This window comes from Electrona antarctica (genome assembly GCF_951216825.1).
Source record: "Electrona antarctica genome assembly, chromosome: 12".
NCBI lineage: Eukaryota > Metazoa > Chordata > Actinopteri > Myctophiformes > Myctophidae > Electrona > Electrona antarctica.
The window spans coordinates 3,191,035-3,207,002 of NC_136793.1; the positions used below are offsets into that span (position 1 = coordinate 3,191,035).

At 43.5% G+C, this 15,968-nt stretch overlaps 1 protein-coding gene across 1 annotated transcript in view; it reads left to right on the forward strand.

Moving 5' to 3' along the window:
- The first annotated feature begins 545 nt into the window (after positions 1 to 545).
- The window catches only part of cmya5 (cardiomyopathy associated 5), a 76,944-nt gene continuing 61,521 nt past the window's right edge, over positions 546 to 15,968 (forward strand). The window contains exon 1 of the mRNA XM_079515933.1: positions 546 to 712. Coding sequence (XP_079372059.1) covers positions 564 to 712 — 149 coding nt within the window. The 5' untranslated portion in view covers positions 546 to 563. The remainder of the gene's footprint in view (positions 713 to 15,968) is intronic.

Genomic DNA, 15,968 nt, shown 5'->3' on the forward strand with positions numbered 1-15,968 from the left:
ACACACACACACACACACACACACACACACACACACACACACACACACACACACACACACACACACACACAGTCAGTCAGTCTCTCTCTCCCCCCACTCCCTCACTCACTCCCCGGTCTATTTCCGTCCCCCCCATAGCTCGCTGAGGCAGACGGACAGCACCCAACTGGGAATGACACAGACCGTCCGTCCGTCATCTCAGTTCTCAGTCCAAAAGAAACCTCAAAGACGCTGGAAATCCAGCAGAAACTAAGGCCGTGCTGCCACTGTGACTCCACCAGGACCACCGGGACCACCGGGACCCTACAAGCTGTACCAGGGACTGTACCAGGAGCTGTACCAGGGACTGTACCAGGAGCTGTACCAGGGACTGTTTGTTGGGGGATCCTAGGAGCTGTACCAGGTACTGACTGTTGGTTGGTTGAACCATCCAGGATCATAGGAGCTGTACCAGGGACTGTACCAGGAGCTCTACCAGTGACTGTACCAGGGACTGTACCAGGGACTGTACCAGCTAGGGACTGTACCAGGGACTGTACCAGGGATTGACTGTTGGTTGAAGCATGGAGGAATGCCAGAGTCTGGACTCTCCTGAGGACTTCCAGCAGGAGTTCCTCTCGGCGTCTCCAGAGGAGGAGGAGGAGGCCATGTTGGGCCCCGCCGCCGCCGCCGATGATGATGATGAGGACGAGGTGGAGGAGCTCAGGAACAGGTAGGTCTAACAACCTTTTCATGCCGAGGAGGACAACCCAAATTGACACATATTAGCCCTGCAGACCCCCGTTTGAAAACAAAAAATAGCTGATCTACAAGCTCAAAACGTGCTTGTAGGTTGGCTATGTTTTGCCATGACAGTAAAATGCAATGTGGCGCTCTGGAGTGAGTTGGAATTTTTCTTTCTGTTTTGCTTATGGTATGGTGTGGATGATGGCATAGATGAACTGGAGGGACCCCAGTGTCTTCTGTGGACTCTAACATTACACCTATAGCTACATGTTTTAGCATTTATTTCATATTTACATGTCTTCTGTGGACTCTAACATTACACCTAGCTACATGTTTAAGCATTTATTTCATATTTACATGTCTTCTGTGGTCTCTAACATTACACCTAGCTACATGTTTAAGCATTTATTTCATATTTACATGTCTTCTGTGGACTCTAACATTACACCTAGCAACATGTTTAAGCATTTATTTCATATTTACATGTCTTCTGTGGACTCTAACATTACACCTATAGCTACATGTTTAAGCATTTATTTCATATTTACATGTCTTCTGTGGACTCTAACATTACACCTATAGCTACATGTTTAAGCATGTATTTAATATTTACATGTCTTCTGTGGACTCTTAACATTACACCTATAGCTACATGTTTAAGCATTTATTTCATATTTACATGTCTTCTGTGGACTCCAACATTACACCTAGCTACATGTTTAAGCATTTATTTCATATTTACATGTCTTCTGTGGACTCCAACATTACACCTAGCTACATGTTTAAGCATTTATTTCATATTTACATGTCTTCTGTGGACTCTAACATTACACCTATAGCTACATGTTTAAGCATTTATTTCATATTTACATGTCTTCTGTGGACTCTAACATTACACCTATAGCTACATGTGTAAGCATTTATTTCATATTTACATGTCTTCTGTGGTCTCTAACATTACATGTTTAAGCATGTATTTCATATTTACATGTCATCTGTGGACTCTAACATTACACCTATAGCTACATGTTTAAGCATTTATTTCATATTTACATGTCTTCTGTGGACTCTTAACATTACACCTATAGCTACATGTTTAAGCATTATTTCATATTTACATGTCTTCTGTGGACTCTAACATTACACCTAGCTACATGTTTAAGCATTTATTTCATATTTACATGTCTTCTGTGGACTCTAACATTACACCTATAGCTACATGTTTAAGCATGTATTTAATATTTACATGTCTTCTGTGGACTCTTAACATTACACCTATAGCTACATGTTTAAGCATTTATTTCATATTTACATGTCTTCTGTGGACTCCAACATTACACCTAGCTACATGTTTAAGCATTTATTTCATATTTACATGTCTTCTGTGGACTCCAACATTACACCTAGCTACATGTTTAAGCATTTATTTCATATTTACATGTCTTCTGTGGACTCTAACATTACACCTATAGCTACATGTTTAAGCATTTATTTCATATTTACATGTCTTCTGTGGACTCTAACATTACACCTATAGCTACATGTGTAAGCATTTATTTCATATTTACATGTCTTCTGTGGTCTCTAACATTACATGTTTAAGCATGTATTTCATATTTACATGTCATCTGTGGACTCTAACATTACACCTATAGCTACATGTTTAAGCATTTATTTCATATTTACATGTCTTCTGTGGACTCTTAACATTACACCTATAGCTACATGTTTAAGCATTATTTCATATTTACATGTCTTCTGTGGACTCTAACATTACACCTAGCTACATGTTTAAGCATTTATTTCATATTTACATGTCTTCTGTGGACTCTAACATTACACCTATAGCTACATGTTTAAGCATTTATTTACATATTTACATGTCTTCTGTGGACTCTAACATTACACCTATAGCTACATGTTTAAGCATTTATTTACATATTTACATGTCTTCTGTGGACTCTAACATTACACCTATAGCTACATGTGTAAGCATTTATTTCATATTTACATGTCTTCTGTGGTCTCTAACATTACACCTATAGTTACATGTTTAAGCATGTATTTCATATTTGCATGTCATCTGTGGACTCTAACATTACACCTATAGCTACATGTTTAAGCATTTATTTCATATTTACATGTCTTATGTGGACTCTTAACATTACACCTATAGCTACATGTTTAAGCATTTATTTCATATTTACATGTCTTCTGTGGACTCTAACATTACACCTATAGCTACATGTTTAAACATTTATTTCATATTTACATGTCTTCTGTGGACTCTAACATTACACCTAGCTACATGTTTAAGCATTTATTTCATATTTACATGTCTTCTGTGGACTCTAACATTACACCTATAGCTACATGTTTAAGCATTTATTTAATATTTACATGTCTTCTGTGGACTCTAACATTACACCTATAGCTACATGTTTAAGCATTTATTTAATATTTACATGTCTTCTGTGGACTCCAACATTACACCTAGCTACATGTTTAAGCATTTATTTCATATTTACATGTCTTCTGTGGACTCCAACATTACACCTAGCTACATGTTTAAGCATTTATTTCATATTTACATGTCTTCTGTGGACTCTAACATTACACCTATAGCTACATGTTTAAGCATTTATTTCATATTTACATGTCTTCTGTGGACTCTTAACATTACACCTATAGCTACATGTGTAAGCATTTATTTCATATTTACATGTCTTCTGTGGTCTCTAACATTACATGTTTAAGCATGTATTTCATATTTACATGTCATCTGTGGACTCTAACATTACACCTATAGCTACATGTTTAAGCATTTATTTCATATTTACATGTCTTCTGTGGACTCTTAACATTACACCTATAGCTACATGTTTAAGCATTATTTCATATTTACATGTCTTCTGTGGACTCTAACATTACACCTAGCTACATGTTTAAGCATTTATTTCATATTTACATGTCTTCTGTGGACTCTAACATTACACCTATAGCTACATGTTTAAGCATTTATTTACATATTTACATGTCTTCTGTGGACTCTAACATTACACCTATAGCTACATGTTTAAGCATTTATTTACATATTTACATGTCTTCTGTGGACTCTAACATTACACCTATAGCTACATGTGTAAGCATTTATTTCATATTTACATGTCTTCTGTGGTCTCTAACATTACACCTATAGTTACATGTTTAAGCATGTATTTCATATTTGCATGTCATCTGTGGACTCTAACATTACACCTATAGCTACATGTTTAAGCATTTATTTCATATTTACATGTCTTATGTGGACTCTTAACATTACACCTATAGCTACATGTTTAAGCATTTATTTCATATTTACATGTCTTCTGTGGACTCTAACATTACACCTATAGCTACATGTTTAAACATTTATTTCATATTTACATGTCTTCTGTGGACTCTAACATTACACCTAGCTACATGTTTAAGCATTTATTTCATATTTACATGTCTTCTGTGGACTCTAACATTACACCTATAGCTACATGTTTAAGCATTTATTTAATATTTACATGTCTTCTGTGGACTCTAACATTACACCTATAGCTACATGTTTAAGCATTTATTTCATATTTACATGTCTTCTGTGGACTCTAACATTACACCTAGCTACATGTTTAAGCATTTCAATTCATTTCAGCTCGATTTCAGCTCTGACATTTGATTTCAGACATGCTCTAGCATGTGAAGAGTCTGCCTGTGCTATTAACTCATTTTGGATTGAAAAGCTGGAGGGTGCGCGATGGCAGAGGCGCAGAGTCCAATCTGGTCACATATTATATTCCCATGAGCTACACGAAACATCTTAAACCCTATATACAGTACTGTAGTTACATATCTCTGCTGTCGGGAGGAAACCTCATAACTACAAAATGTTGTATTTTTAAAACAAAGCAATACAGCCTCATCAAAGTTGGTGTTGTAACTTTATATTGTCAATTACTTAGGGGGAGAGGTGGTGGAGTTATCTGTTTTAGCAGACAGTTTGAGAGGTAGAGAGGTGGTGGAGTTAGCTGCTTCATAGCAGACATTTTGAGGGTCCAATGGAGTTGAGAGGTTTTGTCCAAAGCACTTTTTACTACTTTCCATTGGTTCAATATTTTCGAAACAACACACAGACGTAAAGGGTGTTCAAAAACCTCAAAAATTGAGTTATGAGGTTTCCTCCCGACAGCAACAATATATTCCCATGGGCTACACCAGGCATCTTAAACCCTATACAGTACTGTACTGTACACTAATATCTCCGCTGGAAATAGCTATGTTCTAACCCCGGTTGAGTTTCTATGGTCCATGTTTTGTACCTCCGTTTTGTATTTTTTTGTTGTGTTTGCTGCTGTTCTCTGTGTTTAGCTACAGTGTATTTAGTTGTATTCTTCTGTACAGCACTTTGTAAACTCTGAGTTGTGAAAGCAATAGAATACACCCAATAGAATACACCCGCACACTGTGTACTCGCCTGCCCAACAGAGGCGGTAACCTGTTACTCAAACAACGTGAAGCATATTGGATACATACCCTTCAATGATGAACTGTTACGGCCTGGGCCGTGGCTCAGTGGTCCAGGCACCCTGGCTGGTAATCCAGTCTGGCAGTGTGCCGCGGGTTCGTCTCCCGATCCCGACGGCCTTTACTGCATGTCTCCCCCCCATCTCTCTCCCCATTTCCTGTCAGCCTACTGTCTAGTGTCCATCCATAAAAAAAATAAGGCGAAAGCCACAAAAGAAAGTCCTCTATAGTTGTGCTCATAGCGTAGCACTCGGTGCCGCGCTATGAGCTTGTAGATCTGCTATTTTTCAATAGCTAAAGTAGAAGAGAATGCTTACAACACCAAAAGGGGTTCCCGCCCGAAATGGGTTAAGACCTGGAACATGTCACCTCATAGCTGTTGAAATGGGTTAAGACCTGGAACATGTCACCTCATGGGTTAAGACCTGGAACATGTCACCTCATGGGTTAAGACCTGGAACATGTCACCTCATGGGTTAAGACCTGGAACATGTCACCTCATAGCTGTTGAAATGGGTTAAGACCTGGAACATGTCACCTCATAGCTGTTGAAATGGGTTAAGACCTGGAACATGTCACCTCATGGGTTAAGACCTGGAACATGTCACCTCATGGGTTAAGACCTGGAACATGTCACCTCATGGGTTAAGACCTGGAACATGTCACCTCATGGGTTAAGACCTGGAACATGTCACCTCATGGGTTAGGACCTGGAACATGTCACCTCATGGGTTAAGACCTGGAACATGTCACCTCATGGGTTAAGACCTGGAACATGTCACCTCATGGGTTAAGACCTGGAACATGTCACCTCATGGGTTAAGACCTGGAACATGTCACCTCATGGGTTAGGACCTGGAACATGTCACCTCATGGGTTAAGACCTGGAACATGTCACCTCATGGGTTAAGACCTGGAACATGTCACCTCATGGGTTAGGACCTGGAACATGTCACCTCATGGGTTAAGACCTGGAACATGTCACCTCATGGGTTAAGACCTGGAACATGTCACCTCATGGGTTAAGACCTGGAACATGTCACCTCATGGCTGTTGAAAAATAGCAGATCTACAAGCTCGTATAGCGGGGCACCTAGGTGCAAATAGCCCATTTGCCCATTTGCTTTGACGTAAACTCTCCATTCATTGTCAAATGGCATTTCATGTTTGTGTTAGGACAAAAATCTACACTATAGCTGAATATAGGAGGGGCTGGCACCCCTCAGAAATAAATGCATTAAACCTTATAATCCATATACTAAACACATTAAACCTTATAATTCATATACAAAACACATTTATGAACACAAATGTGTTACAAAACGAATCTAAAACATCCTACCACAAATACTTTCCTAGTAGTAAGAGAAATCTATGCAAATCTGGGAACTAAATCGTTACCAAGAAATTTCTTCACCAATGTGTTTCTAAAGGTGTCTAATAACATACACTAAAAGTTTGAAATTCAACTCCTGTGGGAAATTGAGTTATTAGCATAATATGTGACCATACCCTTAGCATCCTATATAATGCAAAAAAGTCCAAATTTCATCATTCTTTAAGTAGCATGTGACATATGAAACTATAGGGTTTTCATGATTCTGAATCCATTCCAAGCATTAGTTTTGCACAAAAAACACTCCTTGGGAGGAAAACGGCCTCACAAACGTGATGAGGTCAGCACATTTGGTCAAGTGGATATGGCCTAATTTAGCCCAAGGAGTGTTTTTTGTGCAAAACTAATGCTTGGAATGGATTCAGAATCATGAAAACCCCCTAGTTTCATATGTCACATGCTACTTAAAGAATGATGAAATTTGGACTTTTTTGCATTATATAGGATGCTAAGGGTATGGTCACATATTATGCTAATAACTCAATTTCCCACAGGAGTTGAATTTCAAACTTTTAGTATATGTTATTAGACACCTTTATAAACACATTGGTGAAGAAATGTCTTGGTAACGATTTAGTTCCCAGATAAATACAAATACCTGATAAAATGCCCTTACTATAGGTGTTTCTATAGGTGTTTCTACTATAGGTGTTTCTACTATAGGTGTTTCTACTATAGGTGTTTCTATAGGTGTTTCTACTATAGGTGTTTCTACTATAGGTGTTTCTATAGGTGTTTCTACTATAGGTGTTTCTATAGGTGTTTCTACTATAGGTGTTTCTACTATAGGTGTTTCTATAGGTGTTTCTACTATAGGTGTTTCTTACTATAGGTGTTTCTTTGCTTGCTTTTTGAAAAGGGCTTTCCGGGTCCGTTTGGTCATTAAACAGTCACAAAGAATTCCATGTTTCTATTTGTCTGCATTCTACTGTGAGCTTCAGGTTATGTGTGTGTTTCTATTTGTCTGCATTCTACTGTGAGCTTCAGGTTATGTGTGTGTTTCTATTTGTCTGCATTCTACTGTGAGCTTCAGGTTATGTGTGTGTTTCTATTTGTCTGCATTCTACTGTGAGCTTCAGGTTATGTGTGTGTTTCTATTTGTCTGCATTCTACTGTGAGCTTCAGGTTATGTGTGTGTTTCTATTTGTCTGCATTCTACTGTGAGCTTCAGGTTATGTGTGTGTTTCTATTTGTCTGCATTCTACTGTGAGCTTCAGGTTCTGTGTGTGTTTCTATTTGTCTGCATTCTACTGTGAGCTTCAGGTTATGTGTGTGTTTCTATTTGTCTGCATTCTACTGTGAGCTTCAGGTTATGTGTGTGTTTCTATTTGTCTGCATTCTACTGTGAGCTTCAGGTTATGTGTGTGTTTCTATTTGTCTGCATTCTACTGTGAGCTTCAGGTTATGTGTGTGTTTCTATTTGTCTGCATTCTACTGTGAGCTTCAGGTTATGTGTGTGTTTCTATTTGTCTGCATTCTACTGTGAGCTTCAGGTTATGTGTGTGTTTGTCCTGGGAGTGAAAAGCAGCCTTGTGTTTCCTGTCTGGTGGCGACATGTACACGTCTGTTTCCTGTCTGGTGGCGACATGTACACGTCTGTTTCCTGTCTGGTGGCGACAACAATAGAAAACAAGCGTTCGTACAACTAGTTAACAACAAGTAGGTCAGGCAGAGAGGAAGGGTAGTGTTTCCTGAAGAGGTGGGTTTTCAACCTGCGGCGAAATATGGGCAGTGACTCTGCTGTCCTAACATCAGTGGGAAGTTAATTCCTGTACTGTACTGAAACCATGGGGTTTTGTACACGTCTGTTTGTGCTGACTGTACTGAAACCATGGGGTTTATGTACACGTCTGTTTCTGCTGACTGTACTGAAACCATGGGGTTTTGGATCTAGTAAAACCTTCCATATATTTGAAGTAGCAGAGCATCAGTCATGTTGTCTTCAAACGTTCAGCCCTTGTTAACACCTTAGAAGCCCGGGACTATTTAATCCATTTCATCCAGGGTGCCCATCATTTGTAGCGCACGGACCACTTTTACCGGCGCACCGGAAGCTGGTGTGCATGTCTGTGTAGCAGCTAACAATAGCCACACCACTCTAGAGTCTATCGACAACAACGGGAGGTAATAATAAATCTATCGCGACTAGCGACTGGACCGCTGAGCGCCGTCTAACACAGGATCTTTTTTCAGAATTAGACGGGATGATTTAGATCGGGAGTTATGATCATTTTAAGACTTTTGTTTTCGTCAGCTAAACAGGCAGGGGAGATTTTCGATGACGTGTCACTTTTTGACACGTCATCGGATCGGGCAACAAGCGCTCCAAGGCTCCAGAGCGATGCGAATGGTTTTGTTTTCATTAATCTCCGTCTTGTTTATCAATCTCCGGCTTGGGCACTTGACCGTGACCTTGAACTTGGGCGGAGAACTCCGACTTGGACATTCAAGGTGTTAATGAAAGTGCATGGTGTTGATGTTGCTTCTGAATGAACGGACGTTGGAGAGCAGGCCGTTCTGCCGCTTGCAGGCCGTTCTGCCGCTTGCAGGCTTGCTCTGCCGCTGAACATGAATGGTTGGAACGGATTCAGGATTCAGGACCCCAAAAAACCCTATTTACACACCTGACCTCACAAGCTCATATTGGCCAATGTCCTGTCCTGCTTTTATCCTATAGGCCCTCCGGGTACCCCCACTTTGATTGGCTCCCACAAAGTCTCCCAAGGGAGTTGGCTTGGAACAAAATAATAAGTGATAGTATAGACACCTTTAATAATGTTCTGTGATAGTATAGACACCTTTAATAATGTTCTGTGATAGTATAGACACCTTTAATAATGTTCTGTGATAGTATAGACACCTTTAATAATGTTCTGTGATAGTACAGACACCTTTAATAATGTTCTGTGATAATATAGACACCTTTAATAATGTTCTGTGATAGTACAGACACCTTTAATAATGTTCTGTGATAGTATAGACACCTTTATGAACATAATGTTCTGTGATAGTATAGACTATAGACACCTTTATGAACATAATGTTCTGTGATAGTATAGACTATAGACACCTTTATGAACACATCTGTGAAGAAAGATAGTGTTTGTTTTGTTTTCATGCAGATTTGCCACACATTTTGCTAACTTTCCCTTGTGAATTATCTTTACAACAGAATGTGTGTGTGTTCTGACCTGCAGGTCACTCTGATGTCCAGGAGCTTTAGTTTCCTTTACTTTCTGAATGTCTGTTTTATTTAGGAAGAGTTGGAGGCGGAACTCTTATTGGCCTAATTGAAAAGAGGTGTGTGTGTGTGTGTGTGTGTGTGTGTGTGTGTGTGTGTGTGTGTGTGTGTGTGTGTGTGTGTGTGTGTGTGTGTGTGTGTGTGTGTGTGTGTGTGTGTGTGTGTGTGTGTGTGTGTGTGTGTGTGTGTGTGTGTGTGTGTGTGTGCGCTCCATGAAGCAGCAGAAACGTTAGCGTCATCTCAGCTCTATATATTCCAGTCTATTTAAAGCAGTGTAACTGTCCTTACATGTAGCCTACTGTAGATGTAAACACCATAGGTAGTCTGTGAGATCTGTGTCTATAGGTGAGATGTAGTCTGTGAGATCTGTGTCTATAGGTGAGATGTAGTCTGTGAGATCTGTGTCTATAGGTGAGATGTAGTCTGTGAGAGCTGTGTCTTTGTATTGAGTTTGTGCTTGAAATGTAGTGTAATTCTTGAAATGTACTGTAATTCTGCAAACTGTTAATAAATATTTCAATCAATCAATCAATCAATCTATAGGTGAGGTGTAGTCTATGAGATTTGTGTCTGTAGGTGAGATGTAGTCTATGAGATCTGTGTCTGTAGGTGAGATGTAGTCTGTGAGATCTGTTTAGAGATGTAGTCTGTGAGATCTGTGTAGAGATGTAGTCTGTGAGATCTGTGTAGAGATGTAGTCTGTGAGATCTGTGTAGAGATGTAGTCTGTGAGATCTGTGTAGAGATGTAGTCTGTGAGATCTGTGTAGAGACGTAGTCTGTGAGATCTGTGTAGAGACGTAGTCTGTGAGATCTGTGTAGAGACGTAGTCTGTGAGATCTGTGTAGAGACGTAGTCTGTGAGATCTGTGTAGAGACGTAGTCTGTGAGATCTGTGTAGAGATGTAGTCTGTGGTTCCCAAACTTTGTCATGTCAAGGACCCCCAAATTGACACTAATTAGCCCGTGGACCCCCATTTGAAGAGATATGCCAGGGACCCCCATTTGAAGAGATATGCCAGGGACCCCCATTTGAAGAGATATGCCAGGGACCCCCATTTGAAGAGATATGCCAGGGACCCCCATTTGAAGAGATATGCCAGGGACCCCCATTTGAAGAGATATGCCAGGGACCCCCATTGGAAGAGATATATGCCATGGACCCCCATTTGAAGAGATATGCCAGGGACCCCCATTTGAAGAGATATGCCATGGACCCCCATTTGAAGAGATATGCCAGGGACCCCCATTTGGAGAGATATGCCAGGGACCCCCATTTGAAGGGAAATGCCAGGGACCCCCATTTGAAGAGATATGCCATGGACCCCCATTTGAAGAGATATGCCATGGACCCCCATTTGAAGAGAAATGCCAGGGACCCCCATTTGAAGAGTGTGGAACTATAGTGGCCCTCTGGAGTGAGTGTGGAACTATAGTGGCCCTCTGGAGTGAGTGTGGAGATATAGTGCCCCTCTGGAGTGAGTGTGGAACTATAGTGGTCCTCTGGAGTGAGTGTGGAACTATAGTGGTCCTCTGGAGTGAGTGTGGAACTATAGTGGCCTTCTGGAGTGAGTGTGGAACTATAGTGGCCCTCTGGAGTGAGTGTGGATATATAGTGCCCCTCTGGAGTGAGTGTGGAACTATAGTGGTCCTCTGGAGTGAGTGTGGAACTATAGTGGCCCTCTGGAGTGAGTGTGGATATATAGTGGTCCTCTGGAGTGAGTGTGGAACTATAGTGGCCCTCTGGAGTGAGTGTGGAGATATAGTGGCCCTCTGGAGTGAGTGTGGAGATATAGTGGCCCTATGGAGTGAGTGTGGAGATATAGTGGCCCTCTGGAGTGAGTGTGGAACTATAGTGGCCCTCTGGAGTGAGTGTGGAGATATAGTGGCCCTCTGGAGTGAGTGTGGAGATATAGTGGCCCTCTGGAGTGAGTGTGGAACTATAGTGGCCCTCTGGAGTGAGTGTGGAACTATAGTGGCCCTCTGGAGTGAGTGTGGAAATATAATGGCCCTCTGGAGTGAGTGTGGAGATATAGTGGCCCTCTGGAGTGAGTGTGGAGATATAGTGGCCCTCTGGAGAGAGTGTGGAACTATAGTGGCCCTCTGGAGTGAGTGTGGAACGATAGTGGCCCTCTGGAGTGAGTGTGGAACGATAGTGGCCCTCTGGAGTGAGTGTGGAACTATAGTAGCCCTCTGGAGTGAGTGTGGAACTATAGCGGCGCTCTGGAGTGAGTGTGGAGATATAGTGGCCCTCTGGAGTGAGTGTGGAGATATAGTGGCCCTCTGGAGTGAGTGTGGAGATATAGTGCCCCTCTGGAGTGAGTGTGGAACTATAGTGGTCCTCTGGAGTGAGTGTGGAACTATAGTGGTCCTCTGGAGTGAGTGTGGAACTATAGTGGTCCTCTGGAGTGAGTGTGGAACTATAGTGGCCCTCTGGAGTGAGTGTGGAACTATAGTGGCCCTCTGGAGTGAGTGTGGAGATATAGTGGCCCTCTGGAGTGAGTGTGGAACTATAGTGGCCCTCTGGAGTGAGTGTGGAACTATAGTGGCCCTCTGGAGTGAGTGTGGAGATATAGTGGCCCTCTGGAGTGAGTGTGGAGATATAGTGGTCCTCTGGAGTGAGTGTGGAGATATAGTGGCCCTCTGGAGTGAGTGTGGAGATATAGTGGCCCTCTGGAGTGAGTGTGGAGATATAGTGCCCCTCTGGAGTGAGTGTGGAACTATAGTGGTCCTCTGGAGTGAGTGTGGAACTATAGTGGTCCTCTGGAGTGAGTGTGGAACTATAGTGGTCCTCTGGAGTGAGTGTGGAACTATAGTGGCCCTCTGGAGTGAGTGTGGAACTATAGTGGCCCTCTGGAGTGAGTGTGGAGATATAGTGGCCCTCTGGAGTGAGTGTGGAACTATAGTGGCCCTCTGGAGTGAGTGTGGAACTATAGTGGCCCTCTGGAGTGAGTGTGGAACTATAGTGGCCCTCTGGAGTGAGTGTGGATATATAGTGGTCCTCTGGAGTGAGTGTGGAACTATAGTGGCCCTCTGGAGTGAGTGTGGAGATATAGTGGCCCTCTGGAGTGAGTGTGGAGATATAGTGGCCCTATGGAGTGAGTGTGGAGATATAGTGGCCCTCTGGAGTGAGTGTGGAACTATAGTGGCCCTCTGGAGTGAGTGTGGAGATATAGTGGCCCTCTGGAGTGAGTGTGGAGATATAGTGGCCCTCTGGAGTGAGTGTGGAACTATAGTGGCCCTCTGGAGTGAGTGTGGAACTATAGTGGCCCTCTGGAGTGAGTGTGGAACTATAGTGGCCCTCTGGAGTGAGTGTGGAGATATAGTGGCCCTCTGGAGAGAGTGTGGAACTATAGTGGCCCTCTGGAGTGAGTGTGGAACGATAGTGGCCCTCTGGAGTGAGTGTGGAACGATAGTGGCCCTCTGGAGTGAGTGTGGAACGATAGTGGCCCTCTGGAGTGAGTGTGGAACTATAGTGGCCCTCTGGAGTGAGTGTGGAACTATAGTGGCGCTCTGGAGTGAGTGTGGAGATATAGTGGCCCTCTGGAGTGAGTGTGGAGATATAGTGGTCCTCTGGAGTGAGTGTGGAACTATAGTGGCCCTCTGGAGTGAGTGTGGAGATATAGTGGTCCTCTGGAGTGAGTGTGGAACTATAGCGGCCCTCTGGAGTGAGTGTGGAACTATAGTGGTCCTCTGGAGTGAGTGTGGAACTATAGTGCCCCTCTGGAGTGAGTGTGGAACTATAGTGGTCCTCTGGAGTGAGTGTGGAGATATACATTACATTATTGTGAAGACCAAACCAAACCAAACCAAAAATAACCGAAGAAGGAAGGCTACAGACACCATGACAGTTAAGATGAGAGATTTGGAATTCTAACTGGTTCTGAGAAGGAGGAACCCAACGTCTTTCATGGACACTTTGTTTTTCTGGAACTGTGATAAACTGGGCTCTCAGCCCCCTATGGAGCATCACCCCCCTATGGAGCCCCCTATGGAGCACCACAGGAACTGTTTGGTGATAAACTGGGCCCTCAGCGCCCTATGGAGCACCACAGGCTGACGTCAATATCGGTAGAGGGCGCAATAACAGGTTCATGTACTTTTTATTTGCATTGTAATCCCCATAGGGCGATTTTAGATCGCCTCATATAAGAACTCTTTGGAAAATTAAGTGACTGACGGTCGTAAACGATACAGAGGCACCTGCCTGGCAATAACGCAAATAAAATTAGTTTACTCTTGGACCACAATGCTTATATGAGACGACCCCATGTTATTCTCCATCGAGGAATTACCTCCGTGAACCAGGCAGAACCAGGGGATGAGCGAGTGACGTGAGGACTTTAGAACCAGGGGATGAGCGAGTGACGTCAGGACTTTAGAACCAGGGGATGAGCGAGTGACGTCAGAACTTTAGAACCAGGGGATGAGCGAGTGACGTCAGGACTTTAGAACCAGGGGATGAGCGAGTGACGTCAGGACTTTAGAACCAGGGGATGAGCGAGTGACGTCAGGACTTAGAACCAGGGGATGAGCGAGTGACGTCAGGACTTTAGAACCATGATGAGCGAGTGACGTCAGGACTTTAGAACCAGGGGATGAGCGAGTGACCTCAGGACTTTAGAATCATGATAAGCGAGTGACATCAGGACTTTGGCACTCTAATGCACACCAGACCAAACCACCGACGAAACCTATAGATGTATGATTGTGCGTTTATTCTCCCTGGAAAACTAAACCTCTCATCCTGCGCCTTGCAGGAGAGTCAAGAGGAAACCTCTCATTTAAAGGGAGTAAAATCTGCGTCTTTCCTGATCGGAGCTGATCAAGAAGAGATCAGAGTTCAGCGGAGTCAGAACCCATGCGTCCGGCAGCATCTCGTAGTACGCCACCTTCCTTCCAACGGAGTCAGAACCCATGCGTTACGGCAGCATCTTGTAGTACGCCACCTTCCTTCCAACGGAGTTAGAACCTATGCGTCACGGCAGCATCTCGTAGTACGCCACCTTCCTTCCAACGGAGTTAGAACCTATGCGTCACGGCAGCATCTCGTAGTACGCCACCTTCCTTCCAACGGAGTTAGAACCCATGCGTCCCGGCAGCATCTCGTAGTACGCCACCTTCCTTCCAACGGAGTCAGAACCCATGCGTCCGGCAGCATCTCGTAGTACGGAGTCAGAACCCATGCGTCCGGCAGCATCTCGTAGTACGGAGTCAGAACCCATGCGTCCCGGCAGCATCTCGTAGTACGGAGTCAGAACCCATGCGTCCCGGCAGCATCTCGTAGTACGGAGTCAGAACCCATGCGTCCCGGCAGCATCTCGTAGTACGGAGTCAGAACCCATGCGTCCCGGCAGCATCTCGTAGTACGGAGTCAGAACCCATGCGTCCCGGCAGCATCTCGTAGTACGGAGTCAGAACCCATGCGTCCCGGCAGCATCTCGTAGTACGGAGTCAGAACCCATGCGTCCCGGCAGCATCTCGTAGTACGGAGTCAGAACCCATGCGTCCCGGCAGCATCTCGTAGTACGGAGTCAGAACCCATGCGTCCCGGCAGCATCTCGTAGTACGGAGTCAGAACCCATGCGTCCCGGCAGAATCTCGTAGTACGGAGTCAGAACCCATGCGTCCCGGCAGCATCTCGTAGTACGCCACCTTCCTTCCCGTCCTGCAGGTCTCTGGTGGCCAAGTAGAAAGAGCCCGTTGTCGCACAGCTCGCTGTCCCAGTTCAGTGGCGCGGTGGTGGTCGTCTCCTCCTCCCCGGATCCCTCCTTGACCTCCCGTCAGCGGAAGAGGTGCCGCCGCGAGAATGCGATATGCATAATAAGAGTACTATGTTTATGTTGTGTTTACATGTTACATGTTTAGATGTTATTAATAATCAGGGGGGCACACAACCGATGCTCCAGTCGCGCATACGTCGTCAAAATGTTTTCTGCTCGTAGATCAAAGGACATGCAAGGCTCATTTGCGCACCAACAGCTGAGACAGTTATGTAGAGAAATCTGACAGGCATTCAAAAGGAACTCAAATGTGATGTTAATGTCCTGTAAGTAG